General features: G+C 36.9%; 1 protein-coding gene across 9 annotated transcripts in view; it reads right to left on the bottom strand.

Moving 5' to 3' along the window:
- Positions 1-27,932, bottom strand: part of RapGAP1 (Rap GTPase activating protein 1) — a 349,454-nt gene that overhangs the window by 243,149 nt on the left and 78,373 nt on the right. For all 9 annotated transcript variants that reach the window (XM_089739716.1, XM_089739722.1, XM_089739733.1 and 6 more), the window contains exon 2: positions 9,782-9,974. Coding sequence is in view for 2 of the 9 variants with exons in the window: in XM_089739727.1 (XP_089595853.1) it covers positions 9,782-9,855 (74 nt within the window). In the remaining 7 variants the exon portion in view is untranslated. The remainder of the gene's footprint in view (positions 1-9,781; positions 9,975-27,932) is intronic.

Genomic DNA, 27,932 nt, shown 5'->3' with positions numbered 1-27,932 from the left:
ATTTTTCCGGAAAAGTAGTTAAATGACTGTGTTTACCACAACTATGAAATAATAATAATAATATAATAATTATTTTTAAGACCGTATAAAAGTTTATGTAAAGATGACTTCTACATTAACATCATGACTTTTTATTTTTATAAGTTGACGTCTTATACATTTATCTATCTTTTAAAATATTACTTGTAAAAATATATATATATATATGTTAATAGGCGTATTGACAAATGGAAAAGGACTATGTAATAATAATTAACGTGGTACAAATAGAAAAAGACTATGTAATAATGAAAAACGTGGTTTTGGACATGACTCTTTACACGAAGGGACCCTCGAAATATTACCCGTATTTTCATAACAAATTCGTGTCGATATTTTATTTTAGTTATCTTTCGTGCACAATGCGTATAGTGGTGGATTTAGTTCGCAAAGTATTCCCTCAGCTGGTACAATATTTAAAAGTCAACGAATAACAAACACCATACTGCTCTGAGTGGTCTGAGATTACGAACACTATAAAGTATTTGAAGCGTTGCAAATATTATAGTGACAGTTAAAAAAAATGAGATTAAGCTTCAAAAGTGGTATAAATTATGTCTACGACCCGCAAAAACCGAAGAACCTACTAGACTGTCTGCGAGTCAACAAAGACTGATGTAGGTAGGATTGTCTTCGATTGCTATGATATTCTAATCAGACGAGTGAGCGAAGAAAAATTAAATTCACTACTTACATTTCAAATATTAGAACTCGCTTACTTGTGCTGTGACGAATTACGAAAATTAAAAGATGAGAAGTAAACTAGTCGGCTTGATATCAGAAACAATGGCACATATTGGTCCTCATGCGTTAAAAATTACTTTGTGATCGAAATCATTCTGCAATTACACACATCTCAAAGATAGCAGAGCAAATTTAAATGTACGAATCTACTAAAATAAAACAGAACGATTATTCAGCAGGCGCCACGTAAATTACTTTTTTAATTTTACATCCATGAAATATGTAACAAATTGGATAACTTAGGTATCTGTTTCGATATCAGAGAGAGATAAGTAAACTTACTTTGTATTTGTGTAATAGGACCGCTTTAACCTGGCCTATCTTTATGACAGACCATTAGAGTTGTGTAATATAAATTTTGCTACTTTCCCCGGTTCATCAGGGGTCTGCGCTGGCTGGTGGTTTTGAGCTATATTTTCTTGTAAGCGATATTTTCTCCGGCATCCATCGAGGTATAAAATGACATAGATCGGGCTTGCCTTTGACAGGTTGTACCTTTGTCACCTGTGACAAAGAGAACTTATTGGAGCTTGCAATTTGATATTACGCTTATAGTCTGGGTCTAGGCGAAGCGCGACCCGTTAATGAGTCTTTAACGTAGCCTGAAGACTTTGAAGTGGCACCGTAGCAATATAAAACCCATTATTGTAGAAGCTGTTGATGAAAGAATATTAAAGGGGATAGAAATTAGATAGCGTGTTTTAGGTGTAATTGATATTTTTACAGTAAATGTTAATGTTAGATAAAAAAAAAACGAAATAGAGTGAAAGAAAAATGAACTGTAAAATAAAAATTACTTGAGAAGGTAGGTCTGATGGCGACTAAAAAAATTAAGTCAGTAAGCATTTTATATAAGGCAATTATTTTGAAATACAGATATAAAATGACTCACCATTTTGTTATTAAAACGTCACTGCTCAGAACATTTTTTTTGAAATTCTTATCTGGGCTCGGGTGTTAAATGCACGTCAATAAAAATGATGTCGTCAATATAAAAGCGCCATCTATGATTCGATATAATAAACTTACTTAATACGAAATGTTTTTTTTTGTACACAGCCTGAACACCGCCATCAACATTTTCATCTTTAATCAAATATATATAAATTTTCGAATTATTTTTCAAGCTGTGTCCGTGTTTACTCAGGAAGCCGACAGGGGTTTTATTGCCCTAATACGATAAGTTTATTACGTGGAATACATTACAAATTCTCACAATACATAACATGGACATCGTATTCATCTATCTTGCAGAAGTCGGTTCCTTTATATAAGTATTGATATATTTTAAGTCATTCGACACCACTGAGTAAGCGATTTGACACAGATAATTTTTCGTCCACTTTTTTAATTTTCGTTTTCACGACAGAAAGTTATAGAATTATTTAAAATATCGTTTGCACACATTTTTATAAATAGATTTATAAATTTACTTGATGTTGCTTGTCTTAAGTTACATAAAACATGGATTTTAATTTCGGAAAGTTATAGTAAGTATAATATTTCTTTTATACCTATTATGTTTCCAAAAGTCGTGAATACATTAAAAGGATGTTTAAGTATCGTTTTTTTTTACCAGTAATTTATTTAGTCAAATTTCATTAGTCGAAGATAATAACATAATCTATATACCGTTTAGCTTAGAGCTACAAACAGATATGCGATTAAGTTATATAAGATTGTGGTCCGCACGGGTAGGTATCACCCTGACTATTTCTGCCGTGAAGCAGTAATGTGTTTCGGTTTGAAGGCTTGAGACCTTAGAACTCATATCTCAAGGTGGGTGGCGGTATTTACGTTGTAGATGTCTATGGGCTCCAGTAACCACTTAACATCAGGTGGGCTGTGAGCTCGTCCACCCAACTAAGCAATAAAAAAAAGCATAAATTTAACTATGAATGTTGCAATAATATAGTAGCCTAGTAAAAATAGCATCGATTAATTGACGTTTCCAAGCAAATGTTTTCCGACGCGCCGGTCGAGCCGCAATGAGCCGTGGAAATTGTAATTGTATCATTATACAAATGTTCAAAGTATTTCTTTATTCGATTAACAATTGAACAATTACGAGTAGGTATATCAAGCATCGTTCTCGTCGAACCCGTCGCTTGGGACGGGTAAATTAACCCACAGACACAGACTGCCCACTGAGTTTCTCGCCGGATCTTCTCAGCGGGTCGCGTTTCCGATCCGGTGGTAGATTCTGCGAAGCACGGCTCTTGCTAGGGCTCGTGTTAGCAACGTCGTCACGCTTGAGCCCCGTGAGCTCACCTACTAGGTTAAGGTTACGCTGAAATAACCTCTCAAGGCTCTCAGCTTAGGTAGGAAAAAAAACCGAGTATACATACATAAGCCAATGCTCCGTTGTAGTCAATCGTACAGAATACACCCGTTTATTGAAAGTGGTCGCGGACCGCCAATCGTACAATGTATCAATTCTAGCGGAAACACGTCGAACGTATAGATCACGAATGAACAAATAGAAGGACTTGGGGCAATAGGAAACTTGTGCTAATATAGAACGCTAGGCCAAACTACTTGCTAGTTTTCACCGTGCTTTATTAAATTTTGATCGCGTATAATGTTGTTTATTAACGAAAACATTGTTAATAAATAAGACGTGGCTCAGTGTCGCTAATCCTACAAGTCTGTTAAAGTTATAGACTAAAATAGATAATAGTTCAAAAAAACTAACAAAATACGCTTTTATAGAAAATCCAACAAAAAAATAGAAAATAAATTTCAATAAATTTTTAATTAAAAATAGTGTAAGAAAAAAAGATTTTATTGTGAAAAGCGTGGAGGCAGCGGCTTGGCTCTGCTCCTGGCATTGCTGACGTCCATGAGCGACGGTGACCACTCACCGTCAGGTGGGCCGTATGCACGTCTGCCTACAAAGGCAATAAAAAAATACTAACATACTAACATACATACGTCTGAAGCTAATAAAAACGTATTAATTACTTGACATTGAATTTGGATTTTATTGGATTGACTTGGATCTGATATTTAAAGGCTATGGGTATAGTGAGCTCCAATTTCAACACAGATTGCTACAGCAGAATAATAAGTAGAATAATGTATTTGAAGACGTCGTGGTCGAAAAGATAAGGTGCCCGGTGTATGAATATCAAGCGATGCGACTGTAGGTACCAGTGTTCGGATCCCGCAGGCAGATACCAATTTTTCTATTGAAATACGTACGACTTCTTAGATCAAGGAACAAAAATCAAACGCGTACAAATCGTAATCGTTATCATTGGGGTTAGACCGTCTTGTGGACCCGCACGAGTAGGTACCACCTTGCCTATTTCTGTCGTGAAACCGTAATGCATTTCGGTTTGAAGGGTTGGGTAGTCGTTGTACTATAAAACTCAGACTTAGAACTCATATCTCATCCCATAGACAGCCCACTGAGTTTCTCGGCGGATCTTCTCAGTGGGTCGTGTTTCCGCTCCGGTGGTAGATTCTGCGAAGCACTGCTCTTTCTAGGGTCAGTGTTAGCATCACTCCGGTTTGAGCCCCGTGAGCTCACCTACTAGTTAAGGTTACGCTGAAATAGCCTCTCAAGGCTATCAGCTTAGGTAGGAAAAAAAAACATGTCTTATGGTGGGTGTCAGCATTTACGTGGTTGATGTCTACGGGCTCCGGTAACCACCTCTTCAAACTATTCATAGTTGTTTAGTTGAGTAAACGTTCAAAAGAATCGTGTAGCGCACGTCTTCGACTTTCTGGCGTCAGACCGGCGGCTACAGGCGGCTTCATCTTATTTTACGATGGAAAAACATTGTATAATTCGCTGCTCGCTGCGAGGGTAAATTGAAAAATTGAACGGAAGATTTCTACTTTACTTGCTCTCGTGTTAAAATGAGTTCTTAAGTTTAATAGGGGCGCCATAAAAGTTTATTTCGTCATAATGGAAGTGTTAAGAGGCTTGGGGATTAATAAAAAAACTATAAAGATGATACTTTAAAGAACAAATGTGTAATGGAGTCGCAGGGAACGTATTGTGTTATATAATTGAAGGTTTCTGTATATTGTGATGCGTGTGTATTTAGCACAAGTATTTCTCATCGAATAGGTGATAAGTGGTCATTGGATATCATAGATATCGTCTCGGGAATGCTGCCACTAACCTTGAAACCTGAGTTTGAAGTCCCAACTGTATTGTATAACATATATTCCACCATTAATAGCGGAACGCAATACAACCTTGCCGTAGAAATAGGTAAGTTGTTTTTTTTATGACTGAAGGATTACTGGTGGCCCGGAGGCCTTTCCAGTTTCACCAGGCAAGTTGGTGATACCTAGTGTGGAGGCTCGTATGATCAGCCATAAAAACTCTTGAACTTTGGTCGCCAGATTGTCTGCAGTGTCTAAATGGCAGTTCACCGGTGGCAAGACCCGAAATAACTTGCATACCTAAAAACGTATCTACAGTTATATGTTTTTTTTCCTACCTATGCTGATAGCCTTGAGAAGCTATATCAGTTTCGCTCTAACGTGTAGGTGAGCTCACGGGGCTCAAACCGGAGTGGTGCTAACACTGGCCCTAGCAAGAGCAGTGCTTCGCAGAATCTACCACCGAGTCGGAAACACGACCCACTGAGAAGATCCGGCGCGAAACTCAATAGGCTGTGTCTATGGGTTAATTCGCTCGTCGAGCCCTTTGTCGCAATCGACGGGTGCGACGAGTACGGTTACCAGGATCCCCTAGCCTGTTATAGCTACAGACGTCTATTGTTAGGTTATTAGGGATTGCTTATTGTTATTGTTAGGTTAGGTTAGGGATCGGGTGGATCCGTGAGGACGTCTCTAGAGCTGGCCTTCGTGTGTATAGAGAGGACAGTAAAACAAAAAAATTACATTAAAAAAAAACACAACCTAAAAATCGAAAATCAATCTCCATATTATTTATCTATTATAATATAGAATAATATAAATTTAACTTGAATGTTAGTAAAGGTATGGCAGATCGAGACGTTTGAATTGTACATAATTTTTATTGCTTTCAGTTTATTTTTCAAATTAATATTTATTTTATTTTATGCTTTTTAGTTATTTGATAATAAATTAAGAAAATTAGTTCTATGCAGCCTTTATATTTTATGATTTTAATTTTAACTATTACAAATATGTAGAATGCTGATTATAATATTTATTTTATTTATTTCTTAGATGGGTAAACGAGCTCACAGCCCACCTGGTATAAAGTGGTTACTGGAGCCCATAGACATCTACAACGTAGATGCGCCATCCACTTCGAGATATAAGTTCTAAGGTCTCAGTATAGTTACAACAGCTGCCCCACCCTTCAAACCGAAACACATTACTGCTTCACGACAGAAATAGGCAGGGTGGTGTTACCTACCCGCGCGGACTCACAAGAGGTCCTACCACCAGTAAAATTGTTTCGTCTGTATACACTGCTTTATACACCGTATTGTATATGTATAGTATACAGCGACAGGAGGTTTTTAGTCGGTTTGACTCCGACATTTCTCGCCCGCCATCCCCAGTGGAGGACGGAAGTCCAGCGATTTCCTCCTAACAATAAAAAAAAGTCCCTCCTATTATTGATACGAATCTTCTGACACTTCATATGTTAAAATTCAATAAAAAATTAACGTTTTGAACGTGCCAAAACAATTGACATTTAAATATACGCTCAAAAAAATATTACTCTCTTTGGTCAGTCAGTTAAAAAAATGTGTGGTGTCGTGGGATACCGAATAGGAACGAAGTTCCTTATTATAAAAATATTAATCTCAAGTTCTATTCCAGGTATAAAGAAAATAAAACTGGAGGTTTCGCAACAACCCACAGTCATTCGGTAACGTGCGAACTTATTGTGGTATACTTCATTCATGGTTGTTTGCATAAGTATTGCGCAAACGAACGCTCTGAGATTGTGGTCAATGAATGATAAAAAAAGTATGTAATTTTTTGTACGTTTTTACAAAGTTAAGTCGTACACTGTGTGCATTACTAATTTGTACGTTATTACAAAGTTAAGTCGTACACTGTGTGCATAACTAATAAAAAACTTACGTTACGGACGTTTTTTCCTGATTAGGGTACCCCTTCGCATCGTCCCTCCAAAAGGGACGATAACGGATAATGTTCAATGTCAGTTACATCGTTACATCTTTATTTAGCCTATATTTTAACGCCTGGAACGCAAATTGATACAAACTTTCCGTCATCCCTTTGTGGAAAATGTCACAAAATAATAACCATGCCCCGTTAAAATTATTCATGAGTGGCTCGTGGCCTTTAATAATACGTCCGCAGCGATCTCTTGTGTACTGAAGGTAGATAAAAATTTTCAAACAATTTTCATCTGAGAGCCATTGCAATGTGAAATTTGAAAATTAATCCTGTAGCTCCGTTAAATGAACGCTCGGTGGTAAATATTGCCAGTTATGACGGATAGGACCTCTGAAAAGCAATATATGTAGTTTCTCTTTCTCTGATGAGTTAAAATCCCACTTAGTGTGAGTTCGTTACCGGCGGCTGTAGAGCATCAACGTGAATACCATCACCATCTTTTACCAAAAAATGGCACAGTACCTATGCCCGCAATTCAGTCAACTATTAACAGAAATTAGCGGTGGGTTGTAGCGGCATTTTCGGTTAGCGAAACGAAACTAGCTATCGAATGTCAATAGCGGCTTTTGAAACGCGCTATTTCATTAGCGAGCAATAGCGGGTTTTGTTTAGCAGTAAACTAATGTGCACACGAATGAGCTAGCGTCGCGATTAATATTTCAGTAATTACGACTTTATTTGTAATTTATCTTTAAGGATAATCTATATTAAACAACTATACACTTTATATTTTTAACTATTCAATTTGGCAATTAAACTTAAAACTAAGCGCCGAGTCTTTAATACATTTTGTCGCTAAACACGCGATTCGTGAATAACCGGTTCAAGGCCACAAAATTCGACTTCAACTTGCACTCATAATTTAATTTTATAAATCTTATTTTAAGGGCTTTAAGAGCTAAAGTCAAAGGTCAAATGCATCTCAGTCGTGTGCGTGAAAGAGACAAAATGATGATTGTCTATTTCGATCGAACCGATGTTAGCGCTGTGTGTCGCGATAGCTGCCGACCGAGCGGTACGAAGTAAAACGAATATTGCCGAACGTTGTGTGATTTGTGTTCGTGATCGGTGACGTGATTGAGTAGTAGATGTTAGCAGGTTATTGCAGTACGGCGAAACTAGCTAACCGCTATTTTGTCTATAGATAGTTTCAATAACCATTTACGTTGCGCAACGACCATGCCTAACAGAAATATTCTCAATACAGACAATAACGTAGCATAAAACTTATCGTAAATGTATTGACATGGAGAATTATAATAAAAAAGATGTGTGGTGTCATGGGACACTGGATAGAAACGAAGTTCCTTATTATAAAAATATTAATTTTAAGTTCTATTCGAGGTATAAAGAAAATAAAACTGGAGTAATACAACAATAACTGGAATAAAAATCTTACGTTACGGACGTTTTTTCCCGGTTAGGGTACCCCTCCGCATCGTCCCATAAGGAACGAACTTCGTTTCAAAACTTCGTTCCAAAAACCTAAACAAAGAACTTGGCGCGCAATAACTCCATGATTAATAACCATAGAATCTGTCATGATTGAGAAACGAACCAAAGATACTTACCATCGGGTTCCGTACACCGAAATCAACGTAATGAATTCGATAAAAACACATTTTATTACCCCTTCGACCTTTTCCTTCCAATCTACGGAATGACAGAACGATCCTGGCCAGCAGTGTAGCTATAACGTACCGAAACTGTAGTTCGGAACAAACATCTCTGATGTCTCAATAAAAAGTTATTTGCGAAATTATACCGGCGCCGTTCTGTCGACAATCGATACTACCGGGGAAAATAGAATGTAGGTGAACAGTAAAAGAATAACAATAGGGTTGTCACTTTCATAGTTATGTTACCATTGTATGACGTTAACTTTGGCAATTTAATGTCGTTTCAGACGTCCAGACTAAAATTTAGAGATCGAATTATGAGATTTTACGTAACAATTTAATCTTTTTTAAATAATAATATACATACATTTATAGCAATTTTGTTCGTTTTTTTGTCCGCTTACGCTCGGAGGGATCTGAAGATGTCATAGTCACTATGTCATATTCAGGCCACAGCTTAAGGATTCTGCCTATCTGACCTCATTTTATTTCTGAGTGTGAGTTTTAGGCCATGGATTCTGGTGATAGGAACGTATGGAAATGTTTAGAGAAGTAAGGATTTCGGCAATGTAGGTGTTGTCTAGTTGAATTGCGTACTAAGTAAAACTATTTAAATTAAGTTAAATTATAATTTGTTTGATATACCAACGAAATTAAAAACCCGATTCTGAAGTAGATACCAACTTAAGTTAACCCCTTATAGTTACGTAGCGTAGTTAGCGTACATGTATTCTTGAATGAATCCCACAGCGCACGAACAATGTCTTTTAAGAAAATGAGTTCTCCAGATTTTGTAAAGCAACGTATCTACAAGACTTACTGTTTTATTTTTTGGAGTCGACTAAAACCGAACGTCCGAACCTCGTATGAGTTAGAATTCATAAAAAGGCAAAGTGGGGAAAGTGAAGTATTTAGTGTGGCACATCTCCCCCATTACCCTCCCCCTCGGGACGCCGGACCGGCGGTCGTCGGCGCCACGACCACCAGCGCTCTCGGTGGGCAGGCTATCCGAAGCCCGCCTAGACGGCGCCGGTTAGAGTGGGTATCTAATTACTGGTAGAGCATGTTTTACGTCGTGACTCTGCTCAGATCGTCTTCATCCTCTGGTGCAGTCAGGATTTAAGGGCAAGAAAGTCATTATCCCAAAGCAATTGAGATTTCACCCCCATTTTTCAGTACTGACAGCAGCATTCCTGTTATAGCGTCTTTGGGCATTGGTTTGGACCGTTACCTCAGCTGTGTATCTTAGTCATTAAAGAAGTACTCACCCATTTTGTTGCGGCTGCTGGCTTTCGTCAGCGTCATTGCTGACGATGGATTCTAACATTTGTATCTTCAACATTGTACTAAGTCACATGACAACGTAAGGGCACTTTTGAACATAGCACTGTTGTTGACGCACTGCGAACTTTGAACCGCTGTCTTGATCCCGGACCCCCGTCTGCAAGATTTTATGTGGACCTGAAAATAAAATATTTTTAATTAGTATATCGCTTTTCAATGTGACTATCGCAAATATAATACAGAGTAAAGAAGATGTTTTGAAAATCAAGTAGCCTATACCTACCACCTAATCTATACCACATTTTTTCCCCCTTTCTATTTGTTGATTTGTTATAAGTTTTTTTTTAAATACGAGAGATATTTTACTTTGTATCTCAAGGCGCGCTGTTGCATTCATCTTGTCTTTGTAATCTGGTAATAGTTCGGTATCGGCGGCGGTCCACAAGGAATATTGTTGATATTTATTAAAATAAATTGTGGTCCATTAGCAATGATTTGTCCTATTTTTGAACAGCTTTTACAATCAAAGCGATAACATCGGTTTTGCTATTATTAGATGGATGTAAAGCTAAACACAAGGGTGGGATAAACTAGACGATTTCTGTTGGCGGGGCTTAGGGTACACAGATCCCAATTTTTTTGGCCGACTACCTGGCTTGTGTCACGAAACGATTTTTTCATTATGTTTCCTGAATCGCGATTGCGAGATTTCGGTGATTCTGTGAATATATACTGTTTTCGAGCACGTACCGATGGGAAGTCCGTTTCTACGCGGGGAGTGAATCGTTTGGTTCACAAGACATTGGTTTGGTCGCGATGTACTGCAAGGTACGGAGCGGCACATCAGAAGGCTCTGCCCGATGATGATGGAAGGGATGTGCTTAGCGCTCGAAACCACCGATGTAGATGATTTGACTTCTCTTTTACAATTTTTTTTTTGTTAATCTTCTATTTGAAGGAGGATAATACGGTGCAAGGAGCGTACAATCTGTCCAATCAGAAATTGACCAAAGCATAGTGTTTTCAACTGCTTAGATATCTGCGTGATAAATGACGTACAAAGTGGAGAAGAATTTCAAAAATATTATCAACAATTCTGTTTCTGACACATTGGTTTTTTTTTTCCTACGTAGCTGACAGCCTTGAGAGGCTATTTCAGCGTAACCTTAACTAGTAGGTGAGCTCACGGGGCTCAAACCTGACGAACGACGAACCTGACGTTGCTAACACGAACCCTAGCAAGAGTCATGCTTCGCAGAATCTACCACCGGAACGGAAACGCGACCCACTGAGAAGATTCGGCGAGAAACTCAGTGGGCTGTGTGTCTGAGGGTTAATTTACTCGTCGAGCCCTTCGTCGCAAGCGACGGGTTCGACGAGAACGATGACCGGGGGCATTGCGTTTCAAAACACTTTGAATTTTTAAGGATCACATTTTTTAACGAATTCAATTGACACACTTTTTTTAAGATTTGAGCCTGTTTTTTTTTAGTTTGGTCCTTCTACATAAAATATCTTATCTCTTTGTGCATTTAACAAAATAAATATTCATCCTTTTCTAACGCTCCCGTTAGAGAAAGATAACTAGGTTGGGATGTATTCGAACCATATTCGAACTAAGCACATTTGTCACCCGTGTCACATTTGTCAAAGCGCAGATTACAACTGTCATCCATTTGTAATTTGCAATTATTATGAAATGGAAATTTAATTTATAATACTAGCGGTTGAAAAACACATTTAGCTATGTTGTATAATATTATTCGGTTACTTTTAATTGTTATTCGCTTTAAGATATATATTATTATGTGGTTTTGTTTGTATGTAACGAAATCTTTTAATCAAATTTCCGATCAACTCGTCCACCCCTAACATATTTTTTTTATTTGGATTTTTTTTTTGTTTTAATGAGGTATTATGTGGTTGAATGAGGTTTTGTTATTTTTATTATATATTCCCTCATCGTTCACAGCACTACATACCTCTTTCACTCATTTACCACATCCTTACACACTTACAATAAGTTAGTTTTTTTTCTACACTAGAAATTCCCTAGAAATCTTATATATGGCAAAACAATGTTTGCCGGGTCAGCTAGTAATTTTATAATTTTGTTATAATATTCTGACCAGTATCAACAGCACTAAAAATTATAATAAATTGTTAGTTCTATTAACTATTTAAGCGTGTTTTTCAGTTTTTCAACTACTATTATTATTAGCTATGATATTCTTAAAAGTCAAAATCAAATGTAAAGATACAATGAAGTACATAATTAGGTTCTGTAATTTTAGTTTTTAAAATTGTTAAATTATTTCAACAAGTAATTTTTTTACGTTTATACGCTTATACGGTTTTTATATATACAATTTGAAGTGCATACATAATATTTTTGGTTCGGTAGGTACAAATTTTGCGTTGTCCTAGAAACTGTGATGGTAAAACAACAACAATAAATTACGAATGTTAGCGTGACGCAAGTGTCTTGTTTCGTTTTAGTGAAACTAACTTTAATGTTATTATGTACCCATTTCTATTGATTGTGGATGTGAGCTTGGAAGTATATGCAACGGGTCCGCAAGCAGTGACCGTCACTTCGCAGCCTGAGGTCACTTTAAGTTATAATTTGATTAGTACGACGAATGCTATCGTTCGATTGCTTTGACAATCAAAACCCCGAAACCTTTTCTTTCTCCATACCAAAAACAAAATGTTTACCATGATTCAAACGTAACTGCTAATGTTTCTTTGAAGCCTGAATTCTTTGTCGGCGATTTTTTCATGAAACCAAAATTAATAACAAAAATGGCGGCAAAAATGGCGGACGTCAATTAACACTCTTCTTCGGTGGTGTCGAGAACAGCGCACTGAACTCCGACGATGGACGCAGAGAAGAGAATACCGGCGCATATCTCTCCCCTGACGCTCATCAAACAATGCTAATCAAACTGTTCATTATTCATCTAACAACGTAATTATGCAGTAAGTACTGATGTATAGCAAACTTCGTGTTACTCGCCATATGAGTTATATGACTTCCCGAGGAGAGCGAGACATCCATTGTGTTCGCATGCAAATGTTTTATTTAACATGTCTACAACGAAACACTTTATAAGCGCGTTTCGGATAGCACACGATAATTCTATATTTGCAATGCTAAGTTTAAAGATTCTAATAATGCACGGAAGCGGTTTTAAATTTATCAATCATTTTATCATTGTAAACTTCCAAATTGTCGTGAAGCAACGGTTAACCGAGAAAGAATTACTTTTAATCATTTCAATTATATTCGTGCTGCCATCTGTTAATGTATTTAGAAGGTTGTTATTTTTCCGATTACTTTGACGGTAGCTTCAAATGAGTATTTGTATTATTTGTTTTTTTTTAAGTTTCTTCAACGGTGCTAATTAATATGAACGTAATTTTGTAAAATAGTATTAAAACGTAGGTAATGATGATGAACAAATTCTTAAAAGAAAAATTGTATTAAAAATTCTTTCAGAAATACAGTGCTCCTGTATTAACTTTTTTATTTTATTTATTGCTAAGATGGGTGGACGATCTCACAGCCCACCTGGAGTTAAGTGGTTACTGGAGCCCATAGACATCTACAACGTAAATGCGCCACCCACCTTGAGATATAAGTTCTAAGGTCTCAGTATAGTTACAACGGCTACCCCACCCTTCAAACCGAAACGCATTAGTGCTTCACGGCAGAAATAGGCTACCCGTGCGGACTCACAAGAGGTCCTACCACCAGTGAAAAGGTCCTACCACCAGTGAAGTGTACCAAGTAGTTGTATTAAGTGGTTACCGGCGCCCATATACAGCAACAATGTAAATGTCTTCACTCATCTTGAATTATGAGTTCTTAGTCTCAGTTTTATAGTACCATGTCTGTCCTGCTTCTAAGCCATAGAGAGCCATCTGTTCTTTGAGAAATGTGCTCTGCCCACCGCAACATCAAATTCGCAATCCTTCGAGCTTTGCCAGTTACCTTCTTCATTAATTATACTCTTTGGTATGTTTTATTGCCCATACTAGCTCTTGCCCGAGACTCCGTGGAATAGTTACTTTGGCATAACGCTAAATTTTACCCCCACCTCATTTACGTAGAAAGTGAAAATATTTTTGAATTATAAAATGTTAAGGAGCTATTTAAACCTAAGGTATTTGAAGTCACGGGTTCAATCTGAGAGAATGAACACTAACCCTAGCAAGAGCAGTGCTTCGTTGAATCTACCATCGGATCGGAATCTCGACTCACCGAGAAGATCCGGCGAGAAGCTCAGTGGCCTGTGTCTATGGGCTAGGTTGTACGTTGAGCTCTTCGACGAGTTCGCCGAGAACAGTGACCGGTGCTTGGGGAGGGTAAAAGTACCGAGATTGGAACCGACAAGACATCTCTTGGGCTTTGTGTGCCCCATCGCCTGGGTCAGTTATGTAGTTAGAATCGGTTACGATGAGAGAGTAATGACAACATGCCGCTTTTTCGAAGAAGCGTTTTGACGCTGTCTTCTGATATTTACTATCGTTATCGGTTCTAAATGGAGATAATCTGAAGATCAACGTTCCTCACATCTACAGTTCTCCAACTGCTATCCTGCTAAAGAATAAACAGACTGTAAGTCTGTTAGAATTAACTTAAAATCTAACGAAATAATGAAATAAACAATACCGTCGTATATGCGATTTTTTTATGTTTTTCTATCTCTCACCGATAGATCTATTTAAGATATGAACATACATAAATATAGCAGTGACACCTAACAAAGTACCATAGGAAAACTTTTGCTATAAATTCTTAAATGTAATCAGCCGTTTCTTTTAGTTTCAGCTGTCTGGAATATTTTAGAAATTATTGTTGTATAAAAACATTGTAAAAAACGTATATGCGAATTTCATGTTTCATTTGCTTATTTATTCCACCAACAACAATATTTGTGAAATAAATTTTTCAGCATTACATTAAATATGTAATTAAAATAGAACTAAGTAACAGGAGTTATACATTATAAATTAAATTATCGAGAAATATACGCATCCTTAGAATGGCTAAAACTAATTATTAATTATAAATTATTATTATTAGATTTTTTTATTGCTCCTGTAGGAAGACGAGCCTACGGCCCACCTGATGGTGAGTGGTTACCGTCGCTCATGGACGACAGCAATGCCAGGGGCAGAGCCAAGCCGCTGCCTACCGTTAATAGTACCGTTAATAATCTATATACTAATACGTGAAGCAAAAACTTTGTACCCCTTTTTAGGAAAATTGCGCGGACGGAGGAGTTTAAAATTTCCCATACTTATAAGAGAGCATAGAGAAGAAGTGCAGAACGCTAATATATTTTGAAAATTTTGCATTATAAATACATTAAATCAATAAAGAAAACATTACACACCCCACCATGTATTTGACACAATACATACTTATAAATATACTCTTTGTGTATTGTCAATCGTGACTCTTTTGTTATTGTTTTAAGTCTGTGGTCAAATTGAGAACAGATTAATAATTGTTTGTCTTTAATATTATTTATTTATAGTGTAGTTTTGGCGAAATCTGTATTATTATAGAAATATAATAGTGCTTGACAATAGAACCTTAATAATGTTAAAACTTTTAATTTCAATTAATTATAGTCGAATTTCGACTACTGCGAGGACCACTAGTAATTATTAATAGGAGAAGCTCTTTTAGAAAATGTTAACGTAAAAAAGATGGTCAAATCCCCTACTTAGGTTGTGTTAGGTACAGACTTGAGTAGCCTGGTGACCTTATCAGTAATATTGTTTGATGTCGGTATTGCTATATAGAGAATAAACTCGTGTATTGTAGTAAATTAGGATTCACTGCTGTTCGCAGTCATCTGTATCCGCGGTCGTGAAAAGCCGGCTCGACCGCCCGCCGGTTCCCCTTGTAGGGATGGACCACCCATTATAGGGTGGAAAGCGCTTCTATATATACAAAGTTTCGTGAAAATTTCGTAAGCGCGATACAGGTTTTTTGCTTATAATTAATTAACTAAGCATCTTTTTCAGGTCTTGACTATGACAATTTATTACTAGCAGCAAGACACGGTTTTTTAATTTCATTCCTGCACAAAAAGTTTAATGTTAAGGCACCAAAACCGCAACAATATAAATAAACACATATCATATATTTTCAGGACGTACTGCGATGTTAATGCATAGCTATAGTATGAACTGGGTGGCGTGTAATGTATTGATTGAAAAAACTACAGAATATGGCAAGTTTATGTCGAGATAAATGTTGCTTGATGACATTCTTATGAATTTTATTCAACTAAGCTACAGTTAAGGACAGTTTGTTTAGATGGAAACTTTTCATTTTGTTCCTAAAAATGAAATGAAAAATGAAATGAATAAAAACGGAAAATGAATGAAAATGAAATAATAATAGAAAACAATAAAGAATTTTGTTGTATTTTCACAGAAAGACATTGCAATTGATTTATAAAATAAATATTATTATAGATATAATATACAATATAAAATATCATTATTTGGGTAAAACCATGGAGAATTATCTGCAATGTCTGTTATAAAGTTTGTTGCACTCTTCAGATCAGAAACGACTTCTGTGGCGGAAGAAAATCCAAATATCGTTCGTGCCGTTGCGAACCCGCTTAAGAATCATTACGGATTTTTACTTTGGAGTTTTATTTCAATACACGATGGTCTTCCATTATAGTGGAAGTTATTTGTGAAAAAATCTTGGTTTAATAATAATTTTATTTATTGAACACACTAGGTTTCCTAAAAATTAGGCTTTAAAATAATAAGACGACATATACATAGCTTAGGTAAGTTTTCAGAATCAACTTTCATCTTGATTCATGTTTAGAATAATACTTAGTACATATAATATCGTTTTTATAGACAAAATGACGTCAAAATCTCTTCGGCGTTGGATGTGAGATTGTGTGAGCATACACTTGGTGCCAAATACTCAAACAATCATCATATGAGGTAGGTGCAGAACTGGGGGTACAAGGTCTCGAGAATTTTCGTGACATCAATGCGTGGTTTCGGTAGTACGATGACGTCACGAATTCTCAGTCCTAGTCGGGACTCAGGCCAGATCCCGATTACTGGTTCAACGCGAAGATCCGGACGTCACTACTGAATGCACTTCGATTTGTATTTAAACGGAATTTTGAGAAAACTTCACTGGCGCGATTCAACAAACTACCTGAGTCTATTCAATGCGAATAGATAAGTTTTGGGATACTATTGTTCGTTAGGGATTATTGTTAGATGTTATATTGTCTTGAAAGTTGTGCGCTGCTTAACTTGTGGAGTTGGACGGGACTTCGAGGCTCGGGCCTTGAATTCTTTTTGCAAGTTTAAAATTTTGTTACAATGGGTATATCATAGATGTTTGAGTCGCCATAAAAGGTAATTACAACAATAAATTTTTAAATCATCGGCCTTGGGGATCAGTTCTACTCACAGGCAGAATTAGGCTGGGTGGTGGTAGTTACCTGAGCGGATTAGGTAGACATTCTGTCACCAGTAATTACATGGATTATAATTTTTGGCGGACTTAATTTTTATTACACGATACTATTCACATACTGTCGAGATTATATATGAACATTTGTTGGGTATGTATGTATTTCATTTAAAAAATGGGTACCTGCGTGCGGGATTCTATCACCGACACATCCCCATAACCGATGCGAATGAATCGGACGTGTTTATCCTTAGGCCACAACGGCTTATCTAAAGCCCATTTGTGTATCAAGTCGGAAAATCCGAATATTTCGAATTATTTTCATCAATGTTTGGGTCTTTTTCCGTCATATTTTTTGTAAAGCGAATGTGCCATTTTAATTATGCAACAAAATGTGGCTAACGAAAATTTTAAAAAAATTCTCAAAAACGTGCGTAGCTTGAGTTATTCCTCTGATCGTCTGGGATTCAGAGGCGGTGCTAGACCGCGGAACGCCAACATTTTTGTGTATGAATTTATTTTATGAATGTGAGGCGCCTGTTTGTTGTATTATTCTCTGAAAAGTTGTTCTTCTTTGTTGTGGATGGCGATGTTCATTTGTGAAGTTTTAAATGTTTGTGTCAAGCGTGGTTTTTCATTTTTAGCGAACAATAGGAAGATCAAAAAAGACTACATGCTGATTTTTTGGTTCTACGACGAACTGAGTGGTAATGAATATTTGTGAGCTTGCTCCCTGAACTAAAAACCCTCCTATCGATTTATGCCGTTCTTTCTGTATTTCTCTCTCTCTCTGTCTGTCTCTATCTCTCTCTCTCTGATTTAGTACTCATGTATTCCAACTTGAATAGCAATAGAAATTTTAATAACATTGGGACTTCGACCTAATGTCTCAAGGTAAGAGGGCCAATTTTTACTATTTACAATATTAAAAAACAAAACTTGCGCGTAAGTAAACAATCTGCGTGTAGGTACGCACACCATACAGTATTTCCAATTCAAGATAATTCCAATAAAACAGCGATTTATAATTGATTAAAACAAAATTGCTCAGTATTGCAGGCACACAACAACAACAGCTTCCTACATATTTAAAGATAGTACTAAATGTCCCACAATAAATTCCGTTCTAATATACTACTTGGAGTTCCGGAACAAATGGCCAACAAGACCGCAGTTGCTTGTAATTTATGGAGAAAACTTAAAAGTTCGACCCATATAAAAGTATAGTCTTCATGTACTTCAAAGCGCCTATAGTTATTCTTGATTAATAATCACTTCGCTTTAGCGACTCTTACTGGATGAACTGCATTCATATGAGAGTCAATATCTTTATGAAGACCACTTGTTATTTCTTGTCTATTATGTGTACTCGTAACACGGGAGGCAATCATATCTTGGATTCGTTGAATGCGGATTTTTTTATTGTGTCATGAATAGATACATGCATCGGTCGATCTGTGGTCTAATTTATATTTTATATTAAATTCGTTTAATGTTCATTTCGTTTTACTGTCGCTTTTCAAGTGTAAGTTTTTTTTGCTTAGATTGGTAGACGAGCTCACAGACCACCTGGTGTTAAGAGGTTACTGGAGCACATAGACATCTACAACGTACATGCGCCACCCACCTTGAGATATAAGTTCTAAGGTCTCAGTATAGTTATCACGGCTGCCCCACTCTTCAAACCGAAACGCATTACTGCTTCACGGCAGAAATAGGCAGGACGGTGGTAATTTCAATGTTAGATGTAATTCCTTTGAAATTTTCTTTTACGTAATATGTAATGATTCCATATTCTCATTAATGCAATTTATACCAGTTTACCAGGCTTCCCTAAGCTAATATTATTACATCTTTTGCAAATTATGTACTTATTTAAAAAAAATGTCGAAAATAATAAAAATAATTTTCTTCTGTTTTCGCAAATCGTAAACATAATTAAGACTACTATTACAATCTAATCAGTTAGCACAATGTCCAAGTGTCGACAAATAACACCTTAGCCGTTCGTATCCATGAAAAAGATAAAGCAGCCTTTCCCAAAGTGGGCGATAACGTCCCCTTACGGGCGCTGCAGGCCTAAAGGGGGACGGTAAGAGACCCAGAAAAAATAGGGGCGTTGTGTAGTGGCTTGGGAGGCGAGATGTAATTTCATCTAGGAGGACTCTTAGACACCGACTGAGCTCTCGCTATAGTTGGTGGTTTGTGAGTAGGTGAAAAAACGGGGGCGCTAAACAATAATTTATTTAATTTTTGGGCAGTAGACAAAATAAGTTTGAGAACCCCTGGTCTAAAGTATTCGAAATGTCGGGATTGTCTATGTTTTGATTTTAACTTTTCCTATTATCGTGATTTTATTGATAGATTCCTTTTCATGACTTCACGTTGTTCACGGTCGGCTGGTATTGGTGATTAAAAATGAAAACTCGATGCATCGATGTGAGGCCAAACGGAACACGTAGCTCGATATCGCAAGGCTTACTAGCTCGGGTTACTAAATATATAAATATGTTTTTATATAATAATGACATAATCTAACTATAGTTTACTGTCTCAAATACAGGAAAGCATATTACGCATAGATATTACGATGTCGAATATTTTTGATTGTTCATGTCAACGGGAGTTTGTTCTTAAAGATGTACGCGCGGATGATTAATTCATTTTTAAAAAACTATAGCTGTTTTGTTCTTCAAACCACTTTGAATTGAGCACAAAAGGGACAACTATTTAAAAGTTATGATACGTATTTGCCCTAAAGTTATAATAGAAGTCTAATACATATGTGATGTGATATGATAATAATTTAAGGTTATATTTAAGGTTACGATAATAATGCCCTAGTCTCTTACTTTATATGGGACATTGAAGGAAAACTTTTGATGTGCCTCAATATTTTAGATTGTTTGTTTTTAGTTTGCTTGTTTTACTCGAACCCGTTTGCTATAGATCTGAAAATGGCGTCAAAAACGGGGAATATGATTCTAGAACGTTCTTAATTCTTGTAATATAAAAATTTACTAGTTTAAAAAAACTATCTATCTATGTAACGAAGTTTTGCATTCTTTTTTTTTATTGCTTAGATGGGTGGATGAGCTCACAGCCTACCTGGTGTTAAGTGGTTACTGGAGCCCATAGACATCTACAACGTAAATGCGCCACCCACCTTGAGATATAAGTTCTAAGGTCTCAGTATAGTTAGAACGTGTGCCCCACCCTTCAAATCGAAACGCATAACTGCTTCACGGCAGAAATAGGCAGAACGGTAGTACTACCCGTGCGGACTCACAAGAGGTCCTACCACCAGTAAAATTAATAACACGTTAAAATACACAGTAAATAAAATAAAATAAAATTAAGTAATTCTCGTGTTTTTTTCTTAGAAACAGTGAACGTGGTTGTTATAATAACACTAGCAACATATGCAGACATAAGAAAGACGCATTATCATTCTTCCCGTCCGCACGAAGTCTGGAATAGTCCCTTAGGCTACCTGCGAATAGTTAGGGGAAAAAATCAATCTATTGATATTTCAACGTTACGACGACTCAACATACACAGCGGCATTCAGTTTGGGGTGTATTCCAGTAACCGCTTACTACGTAGTTCTTCTTTTCGTCCGTACCACATTTATGTATAAGCAGTTCCAACAAAAACATGAATATAAGTAATTATCCAATTCAAGTAAAACAACAATCAAACCTCACGTCATTACGGATCCTCCCGATCCATTAACGGTGCTTTTAGGTACCACAAGCACCGGTCACCGTCCTCGTCGAACCCGTCGCTTGCGACGAAGGACTCGACGAGCGAATTAACTCATAGACACAACCCACTGAGTTTCTCGCCGGATCTTCTCAGTGGGTCGCGTTTCCGATCCGGCGGTAGATTTTGCGAAGCACTGCTCTTGCTAGGGCCAGTGTTAGCAACACTCCGGTTTAAGCTCCGTGAGCTCACCTACATGTTAGGGCGAAGCTAACATAGCCTCTCAAGGCTATCAGCATAGGTAGAAAAAAAAAACGTAACGAAATGTTTTGAAAAATGAACATAGTAAGTGAAGGTTGTTTATTATCAAAGCTGAATCTTGGATTAACTCTCGAGTTCATTGTTGTGTTTTTTTTAATAAAACAAAGTACTTTTTCTACAAAAATGTTCGAAGTCCGACATTGAAAAGGATTTCGGTAACAGATCCATTAGCCGACGTGTCGGAGAGCCGTGGTCCATTTGGAAAGTTCCCATCTGATTTTAGGTCGCTGTTCTATCTCATTACTATCTGTGAACTTCATTAGGGATGGAATTTTCCAGAAAACTCGATGAATCGAAAATCATATTAACTTTAACGAAAATGTAAATATCTATAGAAAATATGTAAAAATTAAACAATAAACGCTTCTTTCGAAAAACGCGAGAATGGGTGGACAAGATGTCACTGAATGTAATGGTACCCATTTCAAAATGTAAATAAAATATATCAAATTTCAAATACACAGTTTGGGCGGTTCTAAAATGTTTAACATTTAAAACTATAAAAGAGGATAATTTAATTATTGTGATGTTTACTTTTGGTTTATTTGAAATTGTGACGGGATTTTCATATGATTAACAAATACATACATTTAAGAGGTTTTTTTTTAAACTCAAAAGTATCGGTCACGATTCCTGCGGGATAGCTATTTGTCACGTGATTTATTTTCTATTGTTTATAAAAGAAACATTTTTTATGGCTGACGAGATTCTCGACCTTCTTTTTAATAGATGGATGCTTCTTCTTGCATCGTATATTATTGTAATTGGTCAGAGATTGCTATAATAATAATAATATATAGTTTAGCTGTTTGTCACAGAGTCCGCAAGCCCAACTACATCTAGCTACTAGCGCATCCTACATCGGTTTTTAGAGTTGTTATGTTTCAATACAGCCCTATTTGTTCTAATCGCTATAAAATATACTCTAGGAGTTACGATATTTAAGAAAGGTATACAATAACGATGTTTTACGACAATCCCTGATCCCGAATATTCAACAATACGTTTACTTACCTACGCGGTGGTATTACGTGTAATATAAAACCTTTATTTAAATACAAAAAAAAGGATCTCTTAACTGCGTACTTCATAGCTTAAATTGACAACTTCGAAAGAAAATCACCATATTCTTTTCGTTTTCTCGAGTATTCTTCCGTTATTTTCTTTTTAACTCACGAAATGTATTCTGATTTGCGTAATCTTCGTTACGATTGATGTTACGATGATAACCCCGTTATACCAGATATATTTTTGTTTATTTGTAAAGAAAAATATAACATTTTTACTTTTTATAGAAATGAAAACATTCCGTGGGAAGATAGATGGAATGAGGAATAGTGGTTTAAGTAATTTTGGCTAGAGAAGGATCAAATGTTTACTATCTTTGAAGGCACCACTACCTTGATAGTGACTGGTTATCGTTGCTAAAGGTCATTCGCGACAGCAGGAACGCAGCTAAACCACTGCTAAAGAAATCTAAATAAACCGTACAAAATAGAGAATTGAGTCCGCGCGGCTAGGTACCACCACCCCGCCTATTTATGCCGTGAAGCATGCGTTTCGGTTTGAAGGGTGGGGCAGCCGTTTTAACTGCACTTAGACCTTAGAACTTATATCACAAGTGGTTTTTTTTTATTGCCTTTGTAGGCATATGGCCCCCTTGATGGTGAGTGGTTACCGTCGCCCATGGACTTCAGCAATGCCAGGGGCAGAGCCAAGCCGCTGCCTACAAATTGCCGGGTGGGTGGCGCATTTACGTCGTAGATGTCTATGGGCTACAGTAACGACTTAACACCAGGTGGGCTGTGAGCTCGTCCACCCATGTAAGCAATAACAAAAAAACAAGAAGCTTTCAAAAGTTATCCTTTACTATTCATATTTAAAAAGTTAATTACAATATTTAATGGTAAGTGAAATAAGCTATATTCAACTAAAAGTTAAATTAGTCCGTCAAAGTCGGTTTGTCGAATTAACTAAGTTCAGTCTCCCGGTTAATTCAAAGTATATTCATTGTGTAGACGCATTTTAATTTCAACAGAATATCTAAAGTTTCATCCGAATTCGTAAACTTTTATGTTCCAGTGTACGAGCAGATTGGCACCTGAGGAGTTGACTTGAAACAACAAAGTTATCACATTAAACTTTTTGTAAATTGAAATTATTGTCTCATCTTATCTTATCTTATCTTATACGTTTAAACGAGCAATTCTTGTATATATATAATGTGAATCCAAAGATTTTTATAAAATTTAGTATAGCTACAGGGGATTTCGGGGGCGATAAATCGATCTAGCTACGATTTATTTTCAGAAAATGTTGTTTTATTCGTGTTTTCAATAATCAACTTTATCGATAATCAACTTTATGACTCTTCCCGACATCTATTGGCGGATGATAATACTATTTTTCATTATTTAGAGCAACTAACTGCTTTAAAGAACACTAAAGCTATTTCAACAGATGGCGCTGTTAAGCCACCCGAAGCCAATGAGTGTTTGGTTTAAGGTTAGAGAATTGTTTGTTTATATTATTTAACAAACAAAAAAAAAACAGAGCAAAGCTCGGTCATCGTCTAGTATTTATTTAACAGTGCAGAAGTAAAATATACTTCTTGTACACATGAACAGATAGCACATGTAAACGAAATTAAGATGTTGCGCTCGGCGCGGGTGGGACGGTAAATTCACTCACAAAGTAACACCAAATCTGGTAAAATAAAAACTTCCGACCGCTCGAGATTGTTTTGAAAACAATTGAAATTTTGTTTTTCAATTCTGGTATTCGCTAGTGCACGCAAAGGAACTTAGCGTACAGCCAGAATTTTATAATTAATTTCATGAATAAATGACTTTTAATTTTCTTTTTGGATATATGTATAAGATGTGGCTTAGACATCAAAGCTTAAATTCATAGTATTTTCTTACAGAATGCTTATAAATACAACAAAAAACTGAAACCGATAAGCTTCGATTTACATTTGCGTGTATGCGGCAAAGTAAAATATGATAAGTAATGTGGCGGGTAGCCATCGAATTGACGACGAAAGTAACATATAACTGATAAGCACTTTGTTCCCCTCATCTCCTTTTAATCATCACACCTCCCGCAGCAGAGTTCATCCATATTGTCTGGAACCGCTGCGTTCATCGACAGTGCGTTTCCAAAGATCTTTTTTGCCACGTACCATCCGGCTTTGGATTGAAGTACCCTCCACGGTGTTTTCCGAGCGCTATGACATGTCCTTCTTCAAACGAGGCTTGCGGAGAGTACTTTATGGTAGGCAGCGGCTTGGCTCTACCCCTGGCATTGCTGATGTCCATGAGCGACGGTGACCACTTACCATCAGGTGAGCTGTAGATATGCTTCGTCTATAAAGGCAATAAAAAAAAGTAAATATAATATCGTTCATCACTATTGCTGATTACGGCTTTTATGTGTCTGACACGATGACGGTTAAAGGGCTAGTGATTATTTACATATTTCAGAAATACATTCTGAAAATTGGGTAGGTAAAAATATTCAAAGTTTTTTTTTAAATATACAATAATTATAATTTTTTCGTGTGTGTTTTTTGTAAAGTATAATATGTATCAGTCAATGGATATAAATCCTCTAGAAGAGGCACGATGTTTGCAAATAAATATGATTATGTTCCCAATACATTGCAGTTTCCATGGATCATCGTCGTCCATTAGGAACATCGGAAAAAAAGTCAAACCTCATACAAAATGGCAAAGCGAATAGACTTGTGTGATTACTGGTATTAAGCGTGTTTTCAGCCAGTCCGCGACTTTATCGCCACGAAGAAGTTAAGCATTCCAAGGGTTGTTGTAATGGACTTAATCATTTCTCAATAAATACAGAACACGGTTATTTATTATTTATCTATAAATTAATACGTGAAGCAAAAACTTTGTATCCCTTTTTACGAAAATTGCGCGGACGGAGGAGTATGAAATTTTCCACACTTATAGAGAATATAGAGAAGAAGTGCACAATGCTAATATTTTTTTTTTAAATAATGCATAAAATATACATTAAATCAATAAAGAAAACATTACACACACTACATACCATGTATTTGACGCACACACGCATGCATACTATTTATTGTCAAACTTTTGTTCTTGACGTCTGTTGTCAAATTGAGATTAAATATTATTTGTCTTTGTTAAAAAAAAAAATTGTGTATTCTTGGCGAAATTTGTGATTATAGAAGTATAAAATACTCGTACAATCATAATAGTGTACAAAATTACAATTCCAATTAATTATAGTCGAATTTCGACTACTGCGGAACCTCTAGTTATATTTATTTAGCAAACGAAATCATGCTCAGAATCGTCAAAATAAAAAAAAAAATCTCTCAAAAAATGTGCTTCGATCGTGACACATTGTAATTACCCAGAAACCACGTCGTGACGTTAGTAATTCCGGTAGGATGTGTCCCGTGAGTGCGATTTTCAGTGACCGTATGTCGTGAACTATAGCAATGGAATGCGGATTTTTTCCGTCTAAGGGTTTTTATTCAGAAAGTTTCGCACAAGGGACGGAAACACACGAATCATTGGGTATTTTTAAGGAAGACCAATTTGACTTAATTTAAAAGATGTTTTTTTATTTAAAATTTTTGCTCTAAACGCAATAATTAGATTATTTTTTTCCTACCTAAGCTGGTAGCCTGGAGCGGCTATTCCAGCGTAACCGTGGCTAGAAGGTGAGCTCGCGGGGCTCAAACCTGACGACGATGCTAACACGAGCCCTAGTAAGAGCCGTTCTTCGCAGAATCTACCACCGGATCGTAAACGCGACCCACTGAGAAGATCCGGCGAGAAACTCAGTGGGCTGTGTCTGAGAGTTAGTTTACTCGTCGAGCCCTTCGTCGCAGGCGACGGGTTCGACGAGAACGGTGACCGGTGCTTGAAGCACCTAAAAGCACCGTTAGTGGATCGGGAGGATCCGAGATGACGTGTTTTCCATTCTGTCCGCAGGATCGGGAATGTAGTTACTGGCGGCCACGATGAGAGGGTTCTCGTGTCGTGCCGCTTTATTGAAGTGGATAATTAGAAGCCGCGTTTCGTTATTACGTAATTTGATTTGAACAAAATTATTATTCTTATTAGAATTGTACTATTCGACTGAAATTTGTTGTTTTTTAATAGTAGAAATTTTCGAAAAGTTCTTTTTTTTTGCCCTTATAGGCAGACGAGCATACGGCCCACCTGATGGTGAGTGGTTACCGTCGCCCCCATGGACTTCTGCAATGCCAGGGGCAGAGCCAAGCCGCTGTCTACCAAATTCTTATTATATTTGATTGTCCTTTTACAAGCGCATGGCCCACCTGATGGTGTAAGTAATCACCGATGGTCAATTACGCCAGCAATGACAGGAGCAAAGCCAAGCCGCTGCCTATTAAATACTATTAAATAAAACTAAAAATGTTGCTATGTTTAAATTTGTCACGAATGTAAAGTTAATATTATTGATTGCGTTGATATAAAAAAAGAATTTCTCATAAAAACTGAGTAGGTACGAATGTAAATTACATCGAATGAAAACAGCTTTTCAAAGTAATGAACGAGTATTTTAAGGGTAAGAAATCTCTTGAGACATGTCTGGTAACACACTTTATCTTCACTTCAGGGAAGGCTAACCGAGGTTATTAACCCTGATTTCCCAAAAGCACACTCTACTCATACATTCGCGTTGTCTTACCAGAACGTAAGTTTTCTTTTAAACAATTCAGGTTAATTATTGTACGAAACTAAACATTTATACCGTGTATTTGGTTGCTAGGTGTTTGAAAACTGCACTAAATTCTACATTAGGAGTTACTTTAACGAAATTCGATTTATCATAGACAGTGTATTCCAAAAATGTTTTATTAATTTTTTTATATAACATCCATTAATATTTGCTTCGGTTTTCGCGAATCATAGACATAAAATTAACGTCGTTATAATATTTGCTTTTTTCGAATATTTTGCAGTTTTAGTTGTCACGGACGTCCAAAGTATTATTCGTCGCCGTTTGAATATTGTGCTAACTGTTTTTAGAGCATTATTAATGTCCATCTATTTATAGTTATAGATGTATAGTCAAAGCTTGGTTTAAGTTGAGCCCATATTTGCTTTTTTTTTATTGTTCTTACTCTCAAACCGGGAGTGTTGCTGACACTGGCCCTAGCAAGAGCAGTACTTCGCAGAATCTACCACCGAATCGGAAACGCGACCCACTGACAAGATCCGGTGAGAAACTCAGTAGGCTGTGTCTATGGTTTAATTTACTCAGCGAGTTCTTCGTCGCAAGGGACGGGTTCGACGAGGACGGTGACCTCAAGCACCGTATATGGATCGGGAGGATCCGTAAGTATTTGCTTACTTGTATGCTTTTTTTTTGTCAGGAGGAAATCGCCGGATTTCCGCCCTTCACTGGGGATGGAGGGCGGGGCATGTCGGAGTCGAACCGACTAAAACCACCTGTCGCTCAACAACCAGCATCCAAACCTCGCAAGAGACTGTGCTCATGAAAAGGCAAAAGGGGGAGAGTGAAGCGTTTAGTGCGGAGCACATCTCTCTCATCACCCTTACTTGTATGCTGCCGCATACATTAGCGATGTTCAGGTC

Source organism: Bombyx mandarina, chromosome 03 (assembly GCF_030267445.1).
Source record: "Bombyx mandarina strain Sakado chromosome 03, ASM3026744v2".
Classification (NCBI taxonomy): domain Eukaryota; kingdom Metazoa; phylum Arthropoda; class Insecta; order Lepidoptera; family Bombycidae; genus Bombyx; species Bombyx mandarina.
The sequence above is the reverse complement of the archived record's forward strand: the minus strand, read 5'-3'. Positions and strand labels throughout refer to the sequence as shown.